Source organism: Mangifera indica, unplaced genomic scaffold (assembly GCF_011075055.1).
Source record: "Mangifera indica cultivar Alphonso unplaced genomic scaffold, CATAS_Mindica_2.1 Un_0002, whole genome shotgun sequence".
NCBI classification, from domain to species: domain Eukaryota; kingdom Viridiplantae; phylum Streptophyta; class Magnoliopsida; order Sapindales; family Anacardiaceae; genus Mangifera; species Mangifera indica.
The window spans coordinates 1105879-1130424 of NW_025401094.1; the positions used below are offsets into that span (position 1 = coordinate 1105879).

Consider the following 24546-nt stretch of genomic DNA (forward strand, 5'->3'; position numbering starts at 1 on the left):
CAAATAAATTGTTTTATTGATAGTACTATGATTAAGGAGTAAATTTTCTAATCTAACATTGTGCTGTTACAAATTTTTTTTTTTTTTGTTTATATGCTCCCTGATTTGTAGATAAAAATAAATTTATAACAATGGATTCAAAAATGCAAATAAAAAAGTGTTTTTAGAAGCAAACGTCAGTAGGGCTTGATCTTGTCTCATTTCAATTCGAATTTAAGTTGGAGTTTTAATTTAATAGTTTAGTTTGAATCCATTTCGACAATACCATTCATCTTATCGATGACACAATTAATTATGATTATAATATTATTTATCTCGTTGGTAACTCTTCGACAATTTCTTTAATTATATAAAATTGAGTTTGAATTAACCATTATGGATTTGACTTAAACTTGAGTTAGAGTATTTTCGAACGTGACTTAACTCAAATCCAATATACCTTATAAGTAGTAACAAAAGTAATAAAAATTAATTTTATTCATATGCAAATGATTGAATACACAGTTTCATCTGGCCTTGCGTAAGAGTTGAAGAATTGTCAATAATATGATCCAGAAATTAGGCTTTGCTTCTGCATGCAGGCGGGTTCATGACACCAGAAATCATGGGTTTGACATTTTCACATTCAGATATTGCTGGCTCTTTTCCAATGTATTTAAGTTGAATATCAGCAACCTCCACACCTTGACATGGCATACCACTGCTACAAACAAGCTTCATAGCAACAGGAGTTGCAGAAGTGCCTCGAATTCTCTTGAAGCTGATATTACTGAGCTTAACACGTGAAGGAACCTGTGCATTGCATTGATTCCATGGACAGTATACTTGATCTATGAGGATAGGATTGCTGACATTAACCATGTTAATGTCCTCGAAATGAATCATAGATGCGGAGTTAACAGTAGAAGCCGGCCAAGTTTTTATTCTAACACCATTGTCAGTGTTAGTTAAAGTGCAATTCTTGACAGTGATTCCAAACACTGGTTCTTCTTTCTCAAACTTTCCTAAGCTTCCTATACTGATACCATGACCAGGTCCGCATTTAACATTGGTGATTGATACATTTTTGCTTCCATCGCCAATGGAGACACAATCATCACCTGTTCTGATGTGGGAATCTATTATCTTAATTCCACTAGATCTCCCGATATGGATTCCATCAGTGTTGTGGCTATCGGCTGGTGCAATAATGTAAAAGCGTTGAAATGTTAAGTTGTTGCAACCCAGGATATTAACATGAAATTGTTTGCTGTTCAAGGATCTTATATTATGGACAAACCCATTGATGATGAAGTCGAACCTTATGTTCTATCCAACAAAGAAAACAAGTTTTGTTAGAGTAATATATATACCATACTTGTAAATAGATATGAATGCTAGATATGATTGGTTTAAAGCTTACAATGGGAAGTTGTTGGCAAAAATTATTGCCACAATTACCCCAAGCCGAGGCTCCTTGGCCATCAAAAGTTCCACCACCTGACAATGTAAAGTGTTCGATACGTTGGAAAGTGACCCAACTGCCATCCTTCGTCACTTTGCTATTAGTTAGGGCTTTAAGGGTGCCTTGAACCTCAACCTCAATAGCAGCCTTGCATGGACCCTCGAAAGTCATGGGACTTAACAAGAATATCCCTTTTGGAATAAACACTTTGCTTGGAATAGTTGACGCACATGCCTTGTTCCATGAACTGATTAAAGCCTGAGACAATTGTAAACAACATTTCAATGAATTGATTAATTCTTATCCATACATATTTTGGATTGCAATAAACCTGTGGTTACCTGGTTGATATCAGCTCCAATCTTTGCACCTTCTTTTGTCACGTCAAAAACCGATAAAGCTCTAGTTGTGGACACAAACAATACCAAGACAAACTTTGCCACTACGAATTTCGCCATGTCTTTCATCATAATTATTTTACACTCCTTTTTTTTTCTACTAAACTCTTATGGATGAATTCTTAAATGTAATTAATATGAAATCTTACTTTTCTGTGAGCCATTTTATACTGTAATGAAGGAGCTTGTGACAATAATCTCTAACAAAATATTCAGCTAATTTTTTATTGGTAGTACGTTGTAACATAATTTTATATTATTTACCATTTTCAGTTAACTTTGTTTTATTTTTTTCAATCTAGACCGAAGAACAAATAGGGTATGGAAGTTGAGAAATAATGTGAGCTATGAGAGGATTGATGCATAACGATTGATAGATGTTAATTACAACATTGTCTAGTTGGAACAAACACTTTCTCATTCAAGGCTATGGCTAGAATTTATATGGCTTGTTTAAATTTGTAGTATATTATGGTTGCGTATAATCAGTTAAATTGGGTATATGTGTAATATGTCATTATTTAATTAAGTATTATTTTATTCTTAACTCAAAATTAATTAATTATATGATATCATATTATCTGTATATGTAATTATATACTAAAAAATGTATGCACATAGTTTTATTATAATATCAAACAACAAAAACAAATTTTTCATATATAAAAGACCAAGTAAAATAAGGCAATCTCAAAAGAAGAAATAACACCATAAATCTCTTCATGAAAGTAAGTTTGATTGCCAAAATGTACATTTTTGAAAAATTATACATGTTTAGTCTCTGATCTTTCGTTTAAAAATTTCTGCATGGGGTTCTTAATATATCATAGATTCTAACTGAAACAAGAAGGCCTATAAGGACTTACTAGAAATCAAAATATGGGATTCATTACAATGAATCAAATCTTTGAATTGGTGAGCAGTTCATCTATAAGGAATGACACATATGCACGCAGGGTCCCGCTAAACGAAGTGGGCTTTGGATATTGATTTCAATATTCTTTTTAGGCCACAGACTTATCCACCCAAATTTCTACCTATTAACTTTCAAAAACTCAAATATCTATCCAGCTGTTAATTTTGCTATTACTATTAGAGGTAAAATTATTATTTAGCAAAAATATTTAAAAAACAAAAAATTTATCACATTTCCTCTCTAGATTTAAAAATCTAACAATTACACCCCACCTAAACCTTTTCCGTTTCCCCTTAGGTTTGAAAAATGACCATTTTCCTTAGGTTTTTTTAGTTACCACTGTTGATTGTCAGAGACAATGAAAACCGCATTCTTTCTCCCTCTCGACTTCTCTCTCCATCCCAATCCATCCCCAACTATCACTGACTATATTTGTTGAAAACGAAGACAAAATTGCCTTTGTCTCGATGATGGCCTTCGACAAAGATGGTCGGTGATGGTTGGGGATGGAAAGAGAATACGGTCTTCGTCGTTGATAGTGGTGACTAGAAAACCTTAACAGGAAATAGTCATTTTTCAAATGTAGGGGGGAAATGGAAAAACTTTGGATGAGGTAAAATTTTTTGTTTTTAAACCTATGGGAAAACACGATAAATTTTAAGTTTTTTTAAATATTTTTGTTAAATGATGATAATAGCAAAAATTAATAAACGAGTGTTTGAAAGTTAATATCTAAGAACTTGGGCAAAGAGTAAACTTTGAATAAGAATAAGTCCCATAGCCTTCTTTTTAATACGTTTGTTGCTGATATATGAAAAATTTCTCTGTGTTCCATATATTCTTATTTGTTTTCATAAAAAATCATATGCTTTAATTTCTTTATCTAATGACATACTGATGTACATCATGTTAGGTCATACTTTTGTTGGGCTTTTGGATCTCTTCTTATGTTAAAAAACCCAAATTTGTTTTGTGTGAAAAGCCCAACCTATTATCTTCATGAATTAGGGCAAAATGAAGTTCAACATAACAAAACAACATATAAAAAAGAGCACAAAAGTTAAAAAAAAAAAGAGAATAAGAGAAAAAACACTATGCTTTAATTTTCAGTGCACATCTATGAGAGATTTTCATGTTCTCCAAATTTCACTATTGGTTGCTCTAATTTTTGGATTGGTAGTAGAAGACTCATTTTTATTTATTATGAACGGTGAATATCGTGTTTTGTTTCTCAAATAACTTGTTATCTGTATTGAAACATGGTTGATTGTATATTGTAATTTATTTTATATAGTTCTTAGAAAAAACATCTTATTTTATTTTGTCCACCGTTGGATTGTTATCAAAATTTAATAACATTTTAGGCACATTTGGTATTATATTGTGGACAGTGGAGATATGGTTTTTATGTCTATAACATGATATATAGACTTACAAGTTTTGCTATAATATTCTTTATTTTTTGTCGTTGTGTTATTGTTGTGTTTTGTTACTTTAGAGGGTTGCCTACCTATTTGTAGGCTAAAAATTGTGTACTATTATATTACTCTTTACATCGAAGAGGTTTCCATATTAAATTGCAGTGCTTGTTTTTATTATACTTATTTTAATTGTTCGGTGTAAAAAATTATATTTTGATTGATTGTTTGCTATCATATAATTCGATCAAGAAGGGGAGAGTTTCATTTTTGGTCCTGTTAGTTTGGTTGTTTTCTCCCCCAATTACTTTTTGATGGAATTAACAACTTCATTTTCAAAGTTTCATGTTAGGTCATTTTTTGCATATCATGCATGGCACAAATGTTGAACGTTGTGATTCTCTATACTTTGACTCATTATATATTATACAATTTTTTATTCATGATATAATAATAATTGACTATTGAATTATTTAATGACATCCTGACAGATACAATGATACTATATGCAACAAAAATTGGAGATTTTAATATTATTTTATTATTAATTTAAAATAATTTGATTATATAATGATAAATTATCTAAATACTCAATTGAGTATTTAAAATTAGATACACATAGTTTTATTGTAATAAAAAATATCAGCTTTCTATCAAGTTCTAAAGTCAACATTCCAAGATACCACGACATACAAAGAGAATTGTGAATACCGTCCAAATCCTGCGGTTTGAATTATTATGGAATGCCCCCTATTGTAACAAATGTATAGAGAAATAGACATTATGGGGACAGAATTTGGACTACTAAAACCGAGACTAACAAAATGAGGGGTATTGTCTGTTTATTAAAACAAGAATCACACTGTCTAGTTTTGATTGGGAATTGGTGACAAGTTTGGTCCTGATCATGGCTAAAATTTTGTTAGTATTAGATTTGATTGACCCAATATGGAATCAAGTGAATCTTACCGATTCATGGTTCCACTTACTGATCAAAGTTGGTGTCAATATATCTAAAATATATTCTAAAATTTTGATAATATCGCATTTGTATTACAAGTTTGTCTCTCTTTAATTAGACCGATTAATCCACAAACTGACATTTTAGCCAGATGAAGGCTCCGTTTGAGTCTGAAAATAGATTATTGTCTATAAACAAATGAAATTATCCCAATTTAATTATGTTTATTAGTCTGTTTTTTTGATAGGATCAATTGATTAGCAGATTGACCTTTTGATTAGATCAAAGCCTGGCCCGAGTCTAAAACATTGATATAGTCTGCAAACATTTGTTAATTTAAGGGCGTAAAAATTCTAGTATTTCAAAACTCATCACCTAGACTAAGTTAGCCAAGACCTCTAGTTGGATAAACTCATTAAAGCCTCACTGTCATATAAATAATACAAAAACTTCATAATCAATCAGCTAGATGTGAGTTCATGGACGTCAACTAAATTAAGCCTCTTGCTTTTTCATGCAATCACGTTCGTATAATTTATGGGCTAAGGTATGAGATTTTCTTATCAAATCGTGCAGCAACGTCTTGTTTTCACTTGTATATTTAATTCCTTTGTTATCTATAAAAGACCGTCATATTGGTTCTTCTGTAAGCAATTCACCAACAAATCTTTTCTTTCTTTCCTGCAATATTTTAATAGCTATGGCTCTCACTCGTATCTTCGTTATAGCCTCATTGCTTCTCTTCTCATTGCTTACCGTTGCCACTGCTAGTGATTATGGTTATGGCACCAACCCTGAGAGTGACAAAGCAAAGTCTCAAGGTTACGCTTCTCAATCATACATTGAGAAGTTGAAATCTGAGTTAAAGGGTTACAGTTCCAAAGTAGAAGATAATGGTTACGACTTCAGACAACACGTTGAGAAGTTCAAGTTTGAAGAGAAGGGTTATGATTCTAAGTCGGAAGATAATGGTTAAGACTTCAGACAACACGTTGAGAAAGCTCAAGGCTGAGGAGAAGGGTTATGATTCTAAGTCAGATAGCATTGGTTATGGTTCCAAACCGTATACTGAGAAGTCAAAGCTTAATGGTAAGGGTTACGATTCCAAGCCAGAAGCTAATGGTTATGACACTAAACTGTACGTTGAGAAATCAAAGCATGAGCAAAAGGGTTACAATTCCAAGCCAAATGTCAATGGTTATGGCTCCAAACCATATGTTGAGAAGTCAAAGTCTGAGGTAAAGGATTATGATTCAAAGCCAGAAGGTAATGGTTATGGCTATAAATTGTACGTTGAGAAATCAAAAAATAATGAAAAAAGGGTTACGATTCTAATCCAGACAGTGACAATTATGGCTCTAAACTATACGTTGAGTGATCAAAACATGAGAAAAAGGGTTACGATTCCAAGCCAAATGTTAATGGTTATGGCTCCAAATCATTTGCTGAGAAGACAAAGTATGAGGAAAAGAATTACGATTCAAAGTTAGAAGGTAATAGTTATGATTTCAAGCAATATGTTGAGAAATCAAAACATGAGGATAAGGGTTACGGTTCTAAGCCAGAAGATAATTGTTATGGATCCAGTCCTAAGGACAATGAATATGTTTCCAAGTATGAAGGTAATGGTTATGAATTAAAACCAAATAGTATCGACCTTGGCCGTAAATCAGCACCAACTGGTTGCTAAATTTATTCATTGTTTGCAAATGTTCTATGACCTATTCTTTGTTTTGTTTTTCGTTTTCAATTTTCTAATGTCTCCAAATTCTTGTTGTTCAAATTATTTGATTTGTTGTAAGAGGAAAGTGATCATGTGTATGTAATGAACATGCAATTGTGCTATAATGTATTCCTCAACAATTCATGAGATGTGAATTAAATTAAGGTTCTTGATATTTGAAGGTTAAATTTTAATTTCTTGATATCATGTGTATGTCACGTAATGTGACAATCCTTCGTGTGACTGATCTTTGACGATGACGCTTCAAGTCATCACTTTCATGGTTGTGTTTTTGTTTTGGAGGTTGGAGAGACGCTGATAGATAGGAGATCGATTAGAGAACCATTGCTGGAGAAGGAAGGGGAAGAGATGAAATCCCAAAGGGGAAATGATCACTTTTCAAAAATATAAATGTTAAATTTAAAACTTTGGGTGGGAGGGAGGGAGGGAGGGAGGGAGGGGGGGGGGGGGGGGGGGGGGAGGAGGAAGGGGAAAATATGATAAATTTTTAATTTTTTACGTATTTTTAACTAAAGGACATTTTTACCTTTAATCCTAATTATAAAATTTAATATAAAGGTAGGTATTTGAGTTTTTGAAACCTCGCAGGTGTGAGTTCAAGATTTCACCAAACCTTGGGTGGGAATAAGTCTTTTGGCCTACAAAGTAATTAATATTTTTATATAGAGATTCTAACACAACTATCTTTTCAAGAGATTCTACATATGGATGTTTTATATGCTGAATGATCTTTTATTTATTTTGAATGAAAAGTGTTTTGGTCCAACTAGGCATATTGTTATTAACAAATTATCAATCATGGATGCATCGATCTGATGGCTCACATTATTTCTCAACTTCCATGCCTAATTCCTTGGTCTAGATTGAAAAAAAATAAAACAAAGTTAACTGAAAATAGAAAATAATATAAGATTATGTTACAACATACTGCAAATATAAAAATTAGGTAAATATTTTGTTAACATTAATGCCACAAGTTTATTCATTGCACTATAAATGGGTCACACAGAAGTGAGATTTCATATCGCAATTACATTTTTTAATTCATCAATAAGAGTGTAGCAAGAAAACAGACAAGAATCAAAGAATTATGATGAAAGGCATGGCTAAATTCGTAGTGGCAAAACTTGTCTTGGTATTGCTTGTGTCAACAACTAGAGCTCTTTCGGTTTTTGATGTGACAAAAGAAGGTGCAAAGATTGGATCTGATATCAACCAGGTAATTACATGTCTATTGCAATCCAAAAAATGTATGATTAAGAATTAATCATCTCATTTAAAATTTATTTACAATTGTTATATTAGGCTTTAACCAGTTCATGGAGCAAAGCATGTGCATCAACTATCCCTAGCAAAGTGCTTATTCCAAAAGGGATATTCTTATTAAGTCCAGTGACTTTAGAAGGTCCATGCAAGGCTGCTATTGAGGTCGAGGTTCAAGGCACCGTTAAAGCCCTAACCAATAGCAAAGTGACAAAGGAAGGTAGTTGGATCACTTTCCAACGTATCGAACACTTCACATTGTCAGGTGGTGGAACTTTTGATGGCCAAGGAGCCAAAACTTGGGGTACTTGTGGCAATAATTTTTGCAAAACACTCCCCATCGTAAGTTTTTAAATCAGTCATATCTATCATGCATAAGTAATCAAGTAACTAATAAGTGTGGTATACGTAAACTAACTTCTTTTCATCTTTTGATAGAACATTAGGTTCGACTTCATCATCAAGGGTTTAGTCCATAATATAAAATCATTGAACAGCAAACAGTTTCATATTAACGTCTTGGGTTGCAACGACTTAACTTTTCAACGGGTTAACATAATTGCTCCAGCTGATAGCCCCAACACTGATGGAATCCACATTGGGAGATCTAGTGGAATTAACATAATAGATTCAAACATCGGAACAGGTGATGATTGTGTCTCCATAGGCGATGGTAGCAAAAATATATCAGTCACCAATGTTAAATGCGGACCTGGCCACGGTATCAGCATAGGAAGCTTAGGAAAGTTTGAGAAAGAAGAACCCGTGCTCGGAATCACTGTCAAGAATTGCACTTTAACTAACACTGACAATGGCGTTAGAATAAAAACTTGGCCAGCTTCTACCGTTAACTCTGCATCTATGATTCATTTTGAAAACATTATCATGAACAATGTCAGCAATCCTATCCTCATAGATCAAGTCTATTGTCCATGGAATCAATGCAATGCAAAGGTACCTGCTCAATAAACAGTTTATACGTTACATATACGGATTCTTACTGAAATGATCATGATATTAAAATTTATGTATTTCCTTTATATTTCTTTTCTTTGTTCAGGTTCCATCACGTGTTAAGCTTAGTAACATTAGCTTCAAGAGAATTCGAGGCACTTCTTCCACTCCTGTTGCTATGAAGCTTGTTTGTAGCAGTGGTATGCCATGTCAAGGTGTGGAGGTTGCTGATATTCAACTTAAATACTTGGGAAAAGAACCAGCAAAATCTGAATGCAGTAACGTCAAACCCATGATTTCTGGTGTGGTGAATCCGCCTGCATGCAGTAGCAAAGCTTAAATTAATATAAAATATTTATGGACCATATAATTCTACGCCTTTGTTCACATTTATACATTCATGAGTAGATGGAATGGTACATTCAACAATTTATACAGTAATGAAATTAATTTCATAACAAACAGATATGCCTAGCCCCATATTTAATTGTTTTTTAAACCTCAGTTACATGGCGGTGTATTTACAGATTTGACAGTAAATAGGTCAGCAGATTCATATTATAAGTAATGTGAAGAATAACATTAATGTTTTCTTATAAAGTTTAATCATGTGTTAATCAGCCTTGATGTATAAATTAACTTAACAGATTACACGCCAGCTTGTAGCAATCCATAATATATTTACAAGATGATCATACTTTCTCTGGTCAAATCTATAACAAACTGGCTCATTATTGTGATATTATGTATTTATATCCTTGTTCCCAGGATGAAATCTGAGATTCGAATTAAGAGGAATATGCATAAATGAACAATTTCTTGATTGTGAGATAGGTTATTACAATGTATTTAAGAATTTTTTATGAAAGAATAAATTAATTAACCTGCAAATAATGGAACCAAGAAACCTTGATAACAAAGAAAAGGCCAAAATCAATTCAAGAGATGAACATATCATTCACTTCTGGATTTGGCATTTTAATTTCTTCGTAATTATTCTTTAATTTTCCTTATTTGTTACACAATACAATTTTTTCTCATTATTTTTTATTCTTATTAGGCATTAACCTTATGCTATCATTATTTTAGATAGTATATATCTTCATAAATCTCAAATGGCTTGTGTCCGAGCTATATAAAATCAGTCTTATGCATTAATCATTTCTTGTATTAATTGATATGAATCTGCCTGCTATTTATTCTGTGAATTATTTGGCTCTGCTTATCCTGGTTGAGCTCTAGACGTGCTCACATCTTGGTTCTGTCCTGCAAGTATAAGTTAGGTTACATTGCATAGTTTTGTTCCATGATTATAGTATGTATGTATGTTTGTGCGTGTGTGCGCGCGCGCGCGTGTGTGTTTATAAAACTAGTGTTATTCTGAAATTGATTTATTTGCTAATGAAAACGCTTAATGTAAATTTATTTTATTTATTAATAAAATTTTATAAAACCTAAAATTTATAGTAGTTAGTTTATATACCGATTTTATGATTTTAAATTACTATTTCATCGTGCAGTGAAAAAATTAAAAATTTTATTTAAGATATCCCAACATGCTATTAACCATTTTATAATTTTTTTCATGATTTTATAAGTTATACAAATTTCATAAAGTTTTTTGGAATCTTAAACTATCAATCTTAAAAAATTTGGTAGTGTTTGTGACTTGTGAAAAAAAATTAGTTTTAGAGAGCTTTTTAAATAATTTTTTAATAAAAAATTAATATGTCTAGTTTGTTTCTGTAAATTTTTGTAATTTTATTATGTATGTTTGACTGTTACATCTAAAAATTTTTTGGTTGTTTTATTAACATATATTTATAAAATTTTGATTAGGTCATTGAGAGTATAAATGACACATAAGTTTGAAATTTTGATCGGGTTATCAAGAATACAAGTGACACTATATAACATGAATTTAAAATATATTTTTGACTTAAGATTTATTCGATGAAAAGTTAAGAAATAGTTTTGTACTTAGATATTGTTTTATATGATTATATATCTCCTTTTGTTTGATTTACTTTTTTAATATCCAAACTAAATGTTTTTACATGTATATGTTAGGTTTAGTTTCTGCTTATAGAGTTGACAATTTACCCCTTTGTCATTAACTTTTTGTAAATTAGAGGTTGACATAGGAAGTAAATGATTGTTTAGCATTTGAGAATAAAGGAAAAAAAAGTCAAATTAATGAGGAGACAAGAAAAAAAAGTATTTATTTGATTGTGTATTTTTTTTTTAGGTTAGTTGATTTTCACATTATATTGAGGTTAGAAATGTTGTAATCATGACTTTGTTTATTAAGTAATTTATCGATCCTACTATGCACTAGGTGGATGATGATTTTGAGGTGTTACAAGATTCTTCTAATGAAGAAGAGGACAAGGATCAAAAAGTCGAATTCCTGGAAAGTGAACATAATGACATTGAGATGGAGCATGAAAATAAAGAAATTGCAGAGCTACAAGGGGACAAACAAAATATGTAGTCTACAAGACTAATAAGAGAAAGAAGACCTCCTAGTTATTTGGAGGGTTATGTTTAAGTTACTCTAGTCAAAAAAATCCCCTTACAACAAGTTATTTTTTCGACCACTCCTTTGGATGCACATGGTAAGTATCAAATTAAATCAATTTTCATTCATAATATTTCACAAGTTTTTATTAATGGTGTAGATGAAAGGATGAATAAAGAGGTGAAAGTCTTATATGACAACAAAACTTGGAGTCTTGTGGAGTTACCAAAGGGGCAAAAGGCAATTGGATCCAAATGAGTTTTAAAAATAAATACAATTTGGATGGCCTAGTGGAAAGACACAAGGCTAGACTTGTTGTAAATGGAATTAGCCAAGTGGAAGGACTTAATTACAATGAAACATTCACTCCAATAACAAAATATGTAATTGTTAAGTGTCTTATTGTAGTGCTTGCAATTAAAGGATGGGAATTGCATCAACTTGATATTAATAATGCAATCCTCAATGGAGATTTAGATGAAATTTTATGAAAGTGCCACAAGGATTATGCATTAAGGACAAGGGAGTTGTTTGTAAACTTCATAAGTACTTATATGGACTCAAGCAAGCCTCCAAGCAATGATTTGATAAGCATTCTAAAGCTTTATTGTTTTATGGTTTCAAGCAAAGCATTTCAAATAATTCACTCCAAATGGCATAGTAGGATAGTGATGTTGGTATACGTAGATGATTTAATTGTTGTAGGAAATAATAGAGATAGTGGGCATAATTCAAGAATTTTTTGCATGGATGTTTTAGATTAAGATTTAGGACCATTGACTTGTTTTCTTGGCCTAAAAGTTAAGAGGGTAGAAAAGGGAATACACCTAAATCAACAAAACAAAAAATACCAAAGACATAATAGTTAAAGTTTGGATGGAGAATGTGAAATGTGCAGAAACACCCATTCCTTAACAACATAGACTTTTTGAAGATGTTTGAGAGTTGCATGAAGATGCAAAGAGTTATAGAAAACTAGTTGGAAGACTTTTGTAGTTGACATGAACTCATCATGATTTGTCATATGGAGTCCATTTACTAAGTCAAGTTTGAAAAGTCTAAGATAACCACACACAGACATGGCAAAACACATGATCGTTGTATTAGCAAGACATTAGAGCAAGGGATTTTTTATTTGAAAACCAATGAGATAATTTTAAGAACATACTTTGATGCAAAATGGGCAACATATTCATCCACGAGAATATCATATTGCGATCGTTACCATCTACAAAAGTTGAATAAAGAGTTAAGCCAAAAAGAACCAAAGAAATTGTGCGGTTGACTTATGTCCTTAAAGATTTGTTTACTGAAGTTCCACGACCAATAAGTTTTTTTTTTTTTAAATGAAAAGTTGGTCATACACATTGCATTCAATTCAATTTTCCATGAATAAACTAAGCTCATTGACATGGATTGTCACTTCGTTAGGGACAAAGTGCATGCCAATCTACTCAATCTGACATTTGTGTCTTCTCATTGACAATTAGTTGATATATTTATAAGGGGACTCGAAGATGAACAATTTCACGTCATTTTAAGAGACTTTGGCAGTATCAGTTTGAGGGAGACATCTAACTAGTGAATATCCACTTTTAGCAATATGATTTGCTCCAGTCACAATTAGCTTGAATGAGGCTCTTGAAGTGTGGATATTATAAATTAATTACTAAGATCATGTGCGGATATTTTGAAATAATTTTTTTCTGATTCATAAAGAAAATTTTCAAGTATGCCATGTCAAGGTGTGGAGGTTGCTAATATACAACTTAAGTGTTTGGGAAAAGAAACTGGTTCTAGCTTAAAGGCATGTTGTTGTTGTCCATCAATCATTTAGGCTTAAAGGCATATGATCATTTTATCATTATGATCATACTTCTTCAGTCAAATCTATAACAAACTAGTTCATTATTGTGATCTTATGTATTTATATCATTTTTCCAAGGATGAAATCCGAGATTCAAATTAAGAGGAATGTGTATAAATATATAATATCTTGATAGTGAGATAGGTCATTACAAAGTAATTAAGAAATTTTTAGAAATTTTAACCCATGATAGTTTTGAAAGAATAAGTTAATTATCATGTAAATAATGGAACCAAAAAACCTTGATAACAAAAGATGAGGCCAAAATCAATTCAAGAGATGAACATACAATTCACTTCTAGATTTGTCATTTAATTTCTTTATAATTATTCTTCAATTATTCTTATTTGTTACATAATACATATTTTCTCTCTTTTTTTTTTTATATATGTTCTTATAATTAAATTTTTAAAGGTCTTCTTTGTCATTAACACATAACATTTGCAGCCAAAAACATGAAAATAAGACAAATTGAACTTCTTACCTTTCTATAGTTCATTAGATGGCATAAGACTTAGAGAATTACCAAGTAGTCACATTTGATGACACTCTCACTCACATATTATTAACCTCTGTAAATATATTTGGCAAACAATAATTTTTCTGAATACACATTACGCACATTATGTCACAAATTGTGCACTTACAATGCACCCTATGATGACAAAGTGACATAGGATGGTGAGGTTACTTTCAAATGTATCGAACACTTCACATTGTGAAGTGGTAGAACTTTTGATGGTCAAGAAGCCTCAACCTATGTGCTTGTATTAAAATTGGCATATATAACTACTAAAGTAATTTAACAAGTATGGTATATATGAAACTAACAGAACTTGTTTTCATTTTTTGATAGAATATAAGATTCAACTTTATCACCCATGGGTTATCTGTAATATAAGATAACAATAAATATTTTTATGTTAATATCTTGTGTTGTAAAGCTTTTCCAACATATCAAACACTTCACATTATCACTCTGGAATGAATTTAATAGATGGATTACAAACCATTCATTTGTCTTTGGTAGCTTGAAATGAATTCTAGTTACGTTGTAGCAACCTCACGTACATTCAGGGGTAAATTTAGTCTTTTGGCCTGATCTGAGTCTTTCAAGAGGTTTAACTGTGTTGAATTGCCAAAGTCAAAGAAAAGTCAAACTTGTGGGATGCTCGTCCTTCTAAGTTGGCAGTTTCAAATCATGCTCGAGCGATTTTTGTGTTGCACATCTTGGGGAATGTTTGTCCTATTTTAAGGGACGACCATCCTAAACATGTTTTCCAGTGGTTATAAAACTTCTCTTAGTGTTGCATTTAAAGTTACACATTCTAACCTTGAACTCGCTTTTCATTGAGGGAGCAGTGAGGATTGAGAGTTGTCGGAGTAGAGGAACGTTGCCAGATTCTTGCCACTTAAAGGCTAAACACCATCAAAGGAGAGGTAGGTGCACTTTCCCTTTTCTCTAGTTATTTTTGGCACATTAGGATTAAATATATAATCTGTATATGTAGATTTTTTTTACTATTGCATGTCAATATGCGTAATGCAATATAATGGCATAAAATCTTGAAAATGTGATGATTAGTTTGAAGAGTAATACACTTATTCTTTGACTTCATATGATTTCTATTTGATGATAGTTGTTGAAGGATGAGCTAATGAGTGGGAAAGGTAATGAAGTTTTAGGATGAGTTTGGGTGGTTAGGTTGTTGAATTGCCACCAAAACTAGCACAGTTTTGAAAGAGGTAGTGGTAGAGGAAGGCCAATGAAAAGATTTTTTGTCCTTTGTGCTATGTTAAGGAATGCAAAAGATGTTTGGGACGTCCATTCCTATCTGATTCAAATAAGAGACATTCGAGACATTCACTCTGATAGTATTTGAGTTATAAGAGGTGTCTGGAACGTCCACTTGGCAAGTGTTCAAGACGCTAAATTATGTGGATATATATATATAGGGGGAGAAAGAGAAAGAGAGTTCGACTGTCAAGGGGTATTTTAGAAATGCTCAGTTGATTGTGTGCTTATTAGGTGAATTATCACTCATGTGTTTTGCTTTAGCTTGCAACTAGACGAGAGGGTGGGATAGGCGAGGAGACTAGCGGATCGGCTTGGTGAGGACACAACCACCATTGCAAATGTTTTATTTCATTTATTTATTTAGTTAAATCGTTTTGGGGATTGTTTTGATACATTATTATGGTTTTATAAATTATGGAGTTCAGTTGGTTATCTAGCACCGTATGACATATTTGGACTTTATATTTTATTTTAATAAAATCATTGAGATACTTCATGAAATTGTTTTTCTAATAATGCATATGTATGAAAATCTTTCTTGCATACGTGACATGTCATCCTAATGAATTACTCCTAGGGGCATGATAGGGAGATGAGGTGTTACATAACCCTCATTTAGAATAATGTATTTTACTCCTTTCAAATCTTTGATCTCTAAACACAACTATCTATGAAGAAAAATATAAATATCATATTGCTCTGCAACTTCTGTGGAAATTATTCTCATAACATGCATAATGTGCAGAAAAAAAAAATCCATTGATCTTAAACAACTTTGTATTTCAACATTGATTTGAACTAAATAATATTGCTGTGTAGAGATTCTAACACAGCAGTCTCTTTAAGAGATTCTACAGTTTTATATGCTGCAACTTTTCTCACTATGTTTATCTTATCATTGATCTTTGATTTGTTTTGAACAGAAAGTGTTTGCTCTAACTAGATTATATTGTTATTAACAAACTATCAATACGATGCATCAATTCTCTCAAAGCTCACATTATTTCTCAACTTCCATGCCCTATTCTCCGGTCTAGATTGAAATAAAAAAACGAAGTTAACTGAAAATAGAAAATTAAATAAGATTATGTTACAGCATACAACAAATATAAAAATTAGCTGAATATTTTGTTAGAGATTAATGTCACAAGTTTATTCACTGCACTATAAAATGGCTCATAGAGAAGTAAGATTTCATATCACAATTACATTTTTTAATCATCAATAAGAGTGTAGCAGAAAAAACAGACAAGAATAAAAGAATTATGACGAAAGACATGGCGAAATTCATAGTGGCGAAGTTCATCTTGGCATTGCTTGTGTCAACAACTAAAGCTCTGTCGATTTTTGATGTAACAAAAGAAGGTGCGAAGACTGGAGCTGATATCAACCAGGTAATTACATTTCTAATACAATCCAAAATATGTTTGATTAAGAATTAATTATCTCATTTAAATTTTCATTACAATTGTCTTAGGCTTTAACCAATTCATGGAACAAAGCATGTGTGTCAAATATTCCGAGTAAAGTGCTTATTCCAAAAGGGATATTCTTATTAAGTCCAGTGACTTTAGAAGGTCCATGTAAAGCTGCTATTGAGGTTGAGGTTCAAGGCACCCTTAAAGCCCTAACCAATAGCAAAGTGACAAAGGATGGTAGTTGGATCACTTTCCAACGTATCGAACACTTCACATTGTCAGGTGGTGGAACTTTTGACGGTCAAGGAGCCAAAGGATGGGGTACTTGTGGCAATAGTTTTTGCAAACAACTTCCCATCGTAAGTTTTTCAATCAGTCATATCTATCATGTTTAAGTTATTAATGTGTGGTATATATGAAACTAACATAACTTTTTTTCATCGTTTGACAGAATATAAGGTTCGACTTCATCATCAAGGGTTTTGTCCATAATATAAAATCATTGAACAGCAAACAGTTTCATATGAACGTCTTGGGTTGCAATGACTTAACTTTTCAACGCGTTGACATTATTGCACCAGCTGATAGCCACAACACTGACGGAATTCACATTGGCAGATCTAGTGGAATTAAAATAATAGATTCAGACATCAGAACAGGTGATGATTGTGTCTCCATTGGCGATGGTAGCAAAAATATATCAGTTACCAATGTTAAATGCGGGCCTGGTCATGGTATCAGTATAGGAAGCTTAGGAAAATTTGAGAAAGAAGAACCAGTGTTTGGAATCACTGTCAAGAATTGCACTTTAACTAATACCGACAATGGTGTTAGAATAAAAACTTGGCCAGCTTCTACTGTTAACTCTGCATCTATGATTCATTTCGAGGACATTAACATGGTTAATGTCAGCAATCCTATCCTCATAGATCAAGTATACTGTCCATGGAATCAATGCAATGCAAAGGTTCCATCACGTGTTAAGCTTAGTAATATCAGCTTCAAGAGAATTCGGGGCACTTCTGCAACACCTGTTGCTATGAAGCTTGTTTGTAGCAGTGGTATGCCATGTCAAGGTGTGGAGGTTGCTGATATTCAACTTAAATACATTGGAAAAGAAGCAGCAATATCTGAATGTGAAAACGTCAAACCCAGGATTTCTGGTGCGGTGAACCCGCCCGCATGCAGTAGCAAAGCTTAATTTCATTTCAAATATTTATGGACCATATTATTCTATACTTCTGTTCACATTTATATATTCATGGCTAGATGGGCTGATGTATTCAATAATTTACACAGTAATGAAATTAATTTCACTATTTTCATGGCAAACAAATATGCTCAGTCCCATATTTAATTGTCTTCTTAACCTTATTTACATGTGGGTGGATTTACAGATTTGGCACTAAATCGGTTAGCAGATTCATATAATTTGTGTGAAAAGCAAGTTCAATGTTTTCTTATACAATTTAATTATTTGTTAATCAACCTTGATTTATATATTTGTTTTTCTTTGACCTTTAATACCTCCAAAAGAAAAAAAAAAATATACCTTTGATGAATTATAAAACTTGTAAAGTGCCGAATTACAATGTATTTAAGAATTTTTCTTATGTAAGGATAAATTAATTAACCTGCAAATAATGGAACCAAGAAGCCTTGATAACAAAGATAAGGCCAAAATCTATTCAAGAGAGAGAACATATCATTCACTTATAGATTTGGCATTTCTCATTATCTTTTATTCTTATTACACATTAACCTTATGCTATCATATTTTAGATAGTATATATCTTCACAAATCTCAAGTGGCTTGTGCCCGAACTATATGAAATCAGTCTTATGCAGTAAGCATTTCTTGTATGAATTGATATGAACCTGTCTGCTATTAATTCTGTGAATTATTTGGTTCTGTTTCCACTGGTTGAGCTCTACATGTGCTTACATCTTGATTCATTTTGAGTACAAACCCTTCAAATTCTTATTACCAAGAATATTTTAAACTCTTTATCACCACAAAAAATAATATTTATATATCTTATAATACGGTCAAGGTGCATGTTATAAATTCTGTCAGCATGACTGTAAGAGAAATATTCAAGGAGCACACCTTCATCACTCTTAGACTTAAATTTTCGAAGGTTTTCTTTAACACATCACATTTGCACAAAAAAAAAAAAAAAAAGAAAAATTGAACTTCTTACCTTTCCATAGTGTTGGGGGACAAACTCTAAATCTAATTGTGTAAATTAATTAAGTCATTCAATCCTAGAAAATATCAATTGTGTGCAACAAATAAACAAATCAGTCATAAACAAAAATACAAGATTTACGTGGAAAACCCTTGAGTGTAGAGATAAAAAAACCACAGGTCAAATTCTGAATAAAATCCACTATCAAGAAAAATTTGATGCAATTTCTCTCAAGTTTGTTGTGAACTTGAGATCAATAGTTATGAAATATCTAAATTATTTTTCTAGCCAAAACCTTATAATATTTTGTGATTATATATCAATACAAGAGAAATAACTTTTCAAATAATTCTTGAAATAAACTTTGATGATCATGATAAACCTAGTGATAAATCAAAGACCAAGGAAAAATTTGACATTCTATCTAATCTGCATAGGCAAGAAAAATGAATTCTTTGATGTGTTATTCTTGCTTTATCTTTGTGCCTCAAAAATCTAAAATAGACATATTATATCTTTTTATAGCAAGGGCGTCAAAGTAAATTTATTATTATTATTTAATTATGTGGGTTGGACCTTTGAGCCCATTAAGCCAATAATCTTCCCCTCCAACCCATAGGAAAAATGTTAGCTTCTCTATATCACTTAGAGCTTTATCATGTCATCTTGATGTAAAATTGGTGCTTGTCTTGGGTCATTACTTTAGTTAGCATGTTAGCTAGATTTTAATTAGTGTGAATCTTTTTCAATAAAATCTTTCGATTGTTCATCATTTTATAAATTCAATAGTATCTCACATCAATATACTTGTTGCAACTATGGTATGTAGCATTCTTGTTCAAATCTAAAACACTCTAGCTATCACAATTAACCACATACTCATCTTGCTTCAAACTCAATTTTTGGAGAAATCTTTTCAACCAAAACATCTCTTAACTTGTTTTACTTGCAACAATATACTTAGTTTCAATTGTATACAAGGAAACACACTTTGGCTATCTAGAATGATGTGACACAACTCCCTCTACAAATGTAAACACAAAAGTTGATTTTCTACTATCAAAGTCACCTACCATATATGCATCAATATACCCTTTCAAAATTAGTTTTGAGCCACAAAACACAAGCACATCTTAACGCTACTTCTCAAGTATCTAAGATCCACTTCACAACTTTCCAATGATCAATCTTTCCTTGGGTCAAAAAGATACTTGCTAGCTACACCAATTGCATGAGCTTTATTTGGTTAGGTTCAAATCATAGTATACATTAAACTTCTAGCTGTAGAAGAGTAAGAAATAACTATCATTTGTTCTTTCTCTTCCTTGTTAGAAAGACAAGACTTTTCTTGAAACTTAAAATGATTAGCCAAAGGTGTGCTAACTAGTTTAACACTCTTCATATTAAATCCATCTAGTTACTGCTTAACATACTTTTTTTGTGACAACCATAACTCTTAGCTTTCCTATCATGAGTAATTTGTATGCCTAAAATCTGTTATGCTTGGCCTAGATCCTTCATGTCAAAGGAACTGAAAACTTATTTTTTAAACCTCCAATTAACTTAGTGTAATGCCTTATTATTAACACATCATCCACATAGAGTAAAAGAATCACAAATTTAGCATTAAGGAACAAAATGAAATACACACAATGATTTGCCTCAATTTAGATATACCTGTCACTCACCATAAAAGAGTCAACCTTCTTGTACCAGTGCCTAGGAGCTTGTTTTAAGTCATACAAGCTCTTCTTCAACCTAGAAGCTATGTTTCATTTTCCTTTAACTTCAAACTCTTCTGGTTGCTCTACATATATTTCTTTGTCTAAATCACCAAGGAGAAAGATAGTTTTTACATCTAATTGATCAAGTTTAAGATCAAAACTTGTCAAACCAAGAATCACACAATGGAGCTTATTTTCACAACAGGGGAAAAAATTTCATCAAAATTAATCCCTTTCTTCTAATTAAAACCTTTCACCACTAAATGAGCTTTATGCTTGATAACTTTGTCACCATTTTTCTTCAACTTAGACACCCATTTATTTTCAAGGACTTCTTACCTTAGGAGATTCAACCAACTCATAGGTATTATTCTTTTTCAGAGAATTCATCTCTTCATCTCTTCATCCATTGAATTCTTTCCCTATGACTCTAAACATCTTCGAAACTTTCTAGCTCTCCCTCTTTAGTAAGAGTGATATACTTAAAATTGAGATATTTAGTGAATGAAATATGCCCCCTAAGAGATCTTCTTAGGGAAGGACATCTGTTCCTACTCAACACCCTCTACTTGTGCATTGTCCTCACCAAAAATATATAAGGAATGACCTTATTATCAAACTTCTGTCTTTGTTCCTTAGGTACATGCACAAAGGTTTTGCAACCAAAAACCTTCAAATGAGAATAACTAACATCTTTCCCAATCCATACTTCCTCAATAATATCATTCTCCAAAGGAACTAATGGAGATCTATTTATCATGTAACAAACAATGTAGAGGTCCTCTCCCAAAAATGGCTTAAGCAGATTTGCCATCTTGAGCAAGGATTTGACATTCTTAGTAATGGTTATATTCATTTTCTTAGCCACACCATTATGTTGTGGGGTGTTATGAACTGTCTTCCCATGCTTAATGTCATGTTGTGAATAATAGTTCTCAAACACCTTTTATATGTATTCACCTTCATTGTCAGTGTGAAGATACTTCAAGGATTTACCCATTTCCCTTTTTACCATAACATGAAACTTATTGAAATATTTAAAAACCTAGTCTTTTGTCTTCAAAACCAATGCCTACACCTTTATGAAGCATAATCTATAATAGTCACAAAATATTTGCTACCATTTATACTCTCTGTCTTAATACGACTACATATATCAGAATAAAATAAATCAAACAAATTTTTGTTTCTTTTAGTTTTCTTTTAGATATGCTACTAAAAGAAACTCTATGTTTCTTACCAAATAAACAAATATCACAAGGGTTTAAATTCATGCCTCTGGCAAAGAGAATGAGAGATTTCTCTTCTAATACTTACAACCCTTTCTCACCAATATGAGCTAGTCTTTTATGCCACACGTCTAGTGAAACATCATCATCAGTTGCATTCAGTTCATCATTCAAGTTATCATTAAACAATATCAATTGAGTCTTGTATAATCTATTGTAAGCGTTGCCTTTAGCCAACATTATAGAACTCTGACTGAGCTACCATTTTTTATTACCAATAATCATATGCTAAACTTTTACATCCAAAGGATTAGTAGATAACAAATTCAAACACAAACCCGGTACATGTCATGCATTTTTAGAGTCAATGTGTAACCTACCTCAGTCAACACATGCACCTTACCATATTTGCATAACTGGTTTGTCCTATCTTCATTCTACAAATTTTTTCTATTTCTAATCCATACATAGAAAAAATATCTCTCTTAGGCATTGCATGGTAATAAGCTTTTAAGTCAACAATGCACCTAGTATCAACATCAGCTTTAGTGAAAAGATTTCATTGTTCCTCAAAGAATTTCCTATTAGTTCTTCATATTCATTAGATATAGTTGCATCTATATCATGTTCATTTGCCTTTTTCTAATCTTTCTCATTCTTTTGCTCTTACTTGAAAGTTTTATAGTTTCTCTTAATATGCCTCTTTTTGCCACAATAATAGTAAGTAAATTTTTCTCTCAACTATGACTTGCCTCTGGATTTACCATGCCCTTTAAGATCTTTACTCTAACTTTTACCCTTTTTTTGTGTCACAAGAGCCTGTGAGGTATCTATACTTATATCCTTGCATTTAGTCTCCTCATTATGCATGTTATCTTTTACCATTTGTAAAGTTACTACATTGTTTAAAACAGAGTTACTAAGAGACACTATTAATGTCTCGTAAAAAACTTAAGAGAAGTAGAGTCTGCAACTCATCATCTAGATGAATCTTCATATATTTTCAAATAGTTCACCAAATCCTAAAAATCACTCAAGTCATTTGCAACGAAGTACCCTTCTCTAAAACTTCAAGTTCACCAACCTTTTAATCACCAAGGCATTATTTTGAGTATTCTTCCTCTCATACCTATTGACACCCTTAGGCAAATTCTATTTTGATAAAACATGAGAGAGATGTTAGGTTTTTGTGCGTATCCCACATCATTTTAGGATACTAAGATAAAACTAGTTAAATAATCTGTAAACTCTTTAAGTTGTCAAGATGTGTTCTACGATGTAAAATCTATAAGTAAAACTATAATGAATTATGTGTCTAAGATAAATAATATCTTGACAGAGGGTCAAACTATTAGACTAAAGATATTACACATATCAATTTTTTATCTAATATATGGGTAAATATTGAACTCTACCCATTGCCTTATATTTCCTGTAACTTTTCTATATAGCTTTTCCCAATCATCTTTTGATATCCTAGTTCATTTGTCAAATCTTAATTTAACATGATCAAATAATTTTTTGCAATAAAGCAAATCCTCCTTCATTGACTTCCAAATTAATAGAATAATTGGTAGTTGACAATTTAACCATGGAACTTGAAGTTGAATCTCCCATCTTAATTCACACAATTAACTATACACCTAATCAACCTAGACTTTGATACCACTTGTTAGGGCTACAAACCCTAAACTAATTTTGCAAATTAATTAAGTTAATCAATCATAGAGAATATCAATTGTGTGCAGGAAATAAACAAATCAACCATAGACAAGAACACCATATTTATCTGGAAAACCCTCTAGTGTATAGGAAAAAAACCATAGGCCAAATTCTAAATAAAATCAACTATAAAAAGATTAGGTACAATCACTCTCAACTTTATTATGAACATATGATCAATAGTTATAGAATTTTGTGATTCTAGATTAGTACAAGAGAAATAACCTTTTAAATAATTTTTGAAATGTATTTGATGATACCCAATGATAAATCAAATACCGAAAAAAATTTGACCATTTTTATCTTTCATCTGTATAGGCAAGAAAAACAAACTCTCTTATGTGCTATTCTTGCTTCATCCATGTATTCTCTCATAAACTGAAAAGATACAAATTTATGTTTTTTTATAATAAAGGCATTATTGTAAATTTATTATTATTATTTAATAATAAGGGTTGGATTTTTTAGCCCATTAAGTGAACACAGTCATAACATGGCAGAAGACTTGGAGAATAAACGAGTAGAGCTACATTTGAAGACATTTTCATTCACATATTATTATCCCCTGTAAATATATTTGACAAACTATGAATTTAGTGTGCACATGTGATGCATCTTGTTATCACGAAGTGACAAAGGATGGTAGTTATGTTACTTTTCAACTTATCAAACATGTCACATTGTCAAGTGGTGGAACTTTTGATGGCCAAGGAGCCTCAGCTAGGGTACTTGTGTGAATAAATTTTGCAAACAACTTCCCATTGTAAGTTTATAACTAACATGTTTTTAATATTTGATAGAATATAGGGTTCAACTTTATCACCCATGGGTCTATCTATAATATAAAATCAACATTAGTTTCATATTAATGTATTGGGTCGCAACACTTTTCCAACATATTGAACACTTCACATCGTAAGCCTAGAATGAATTTAAGAAATGAATTACAAGTCATTCACTTGTCGATGGTGCATCTA

At 31.8% G+C, this 24546-nt stretch overlaps 4 protein-coding genes across 4 annotated transcripts; 3 read left to right on the forward strand and 1 right to left on the reverse strand.

Annotated features, from left to right (window-relative positions):
• Positions 1-558: 558 nt before the first annotated feature.
• LOC123205261 (exopolygalacturonase-like) lies at positions 559-1914 on the reverse strand. The gene is made up of 3 exons (XM_044622181.1): positions 1786-1914; positions 1403-1702; positions 559-1308 (listed from the first exon to the last, which is right to left on the reverse strand). The coding sequence occupies exons 1-3, from the start codon at positions 1912-1914 to the stop codon at positions 559-561; spliced, it is 1179 nt and encodes a 392-aa protein (XP_044478116.1).
• Positions 1915-5837: 3923 nt separating this feature from the next.
• On the forward strand, positions 5838-6827 carry LOC123205244. Its single transcript, XM_044622164.1, has 3 exons — positions 5838-6033; positions 6122-6375; positions 6534-6827. Exons 1-3 carry the CDS (start codon positions 5838-5840, stop codon positions 6825-6827), a joined length of 744 nt encoding a protein of 247 aa, XP_044478099.1.
• Positions 6828-7971: 1144 nt separating this feature from the next.
• LOC123205260 (exopolygalacturonase-like) lies at positions 7972-9438 on the forward strand. The gene is made up of 4 exons (XM_044622180.1): positions 7972-8100; positions 8187-8486; positions 8583-9098; positions 9205-9438. Exons 1-4 carry the CDS (start codon positions 7972-7974, stop codon positions 9436-9438), a joined length of 1179 nt encoding a protein of 392 aa, XP_044478115.1.
• Positions 9439-16561: 7123 nt separating this feature from the next.
• Positions 16562-17903, forward strand: LOC123205245 (exopolygalacturonase-like). Its single transcript, XM_044622165.1, has 3 exons — positions 16562-16678; positions 16762-17061; positions 17154-17903. Exons 1-3 carry the CDS (start codon positions 16562-16564, stop codon positions 17901-17903), a joined length of 1167 nt encoding a protein of 388 aa, XP_044478100.1.
• The last annotated feature ends 6643 nt before the right edge of the window (positions 17904-24546 follow it).

What these genes read in the sequence shown, in the direction of transcription:
- LOC123205260 (XM_044622180.1), top strand. Translation starts at nt 7,972, where the DNA reads ATGATGAAAGGCATGGCTAAATTCGTAGTGGCAAAACTTGTCTTGGTA. An exon ending in TTTGCAAAACACTCCCCATC is followed by an intron (nt 8,487 to 8,582) that starts GTAAGTTTTTAA and finishes ATCTTTTGATAG; the next exon opens with AACATTAGGTTCGACTTCAT. An exon ending in GGAATCAATGCAATGCAAAG is followed by an intron (nt 9,099 to 9,204) that starts GTACCTGCTCAA and finishes TTCTTTGTTCAG; the next exon opens with GTTCCATCACGTGTTAAGCT.
- LOC123205245 (XM_044622165.1), top strand. Translation starts at nt 16,562, where the DNA reads ATGGCGAAATTCATAGTGGCGAAGTTCATCTTGGCATTGCTTGTGTCA. An exon ending in CTGGAGCTGATATCAACCAG is followed by an intron (nt 16,679 to 16,761) that starts GTAATTACATTT and finishes CAATTGTCTTAG; the next exon opens with GCTTTAACCAATTCATGGAA. An exon ending in TTTGCAAACAACTTCCCATC is followed by an intron (nt 17,062 to 17,153) that starts GTAAGTTTTTCA and finishes ATCGTTTGACAG; the next exon opens with AATATAAGGTTCGACTTCAT.
- LOC123205244 (XM_044622164.1), top strand. Translation starts at nt 5,838, where the DNA reads ATGGCTCTCACTCGTATCTTCGTTATAGCCTCATTGCTTCTCTTCTCA. An exon ending in TTCCAAAGTAGAAGATAATG is followed by an intron (nt 6,034 to 6,121) that starts GTTACGACTTCA and finishes TTAAGACTTCAG; the next exon opens with ACAACACGTTGAGAAAGCTC. An exon ending in TTGAGAAGTCAAAGTCTGAG is followed by an intron (nt 6,376 to 6,533) that starts GTAAAGGATTAT and finishes CATGAGAAAAAG; the next exon opens with GGTTACGATTCCAAGCCAAA.
- LOC123205261 (XM_044622181.1), bottom strand. Translation starts at nt 1,914, where the DNA reads ATGATGAAAGACATGGCGAAATTCGTAGTGGCAAAGTTTGTCTTGGTA. An exon ending in TTGGAGCTGATATCAACCAG is followed by an intron (nt 1,703 to 1,785) that starts GTAACCACAGGT and finishes CAATTGTCTCAG; the next exon opens with GCTTTAATCAGTTCATGGAA. An exon ending in TTTGCCAACAACTTCCCATT is followed by an intron (nt 1,309 to 1,402) that starts GTAAGCTTTAAA and finishes TTTGTTGGATAG; the next exon opens with AACATAAGGTTCGACTTCAT.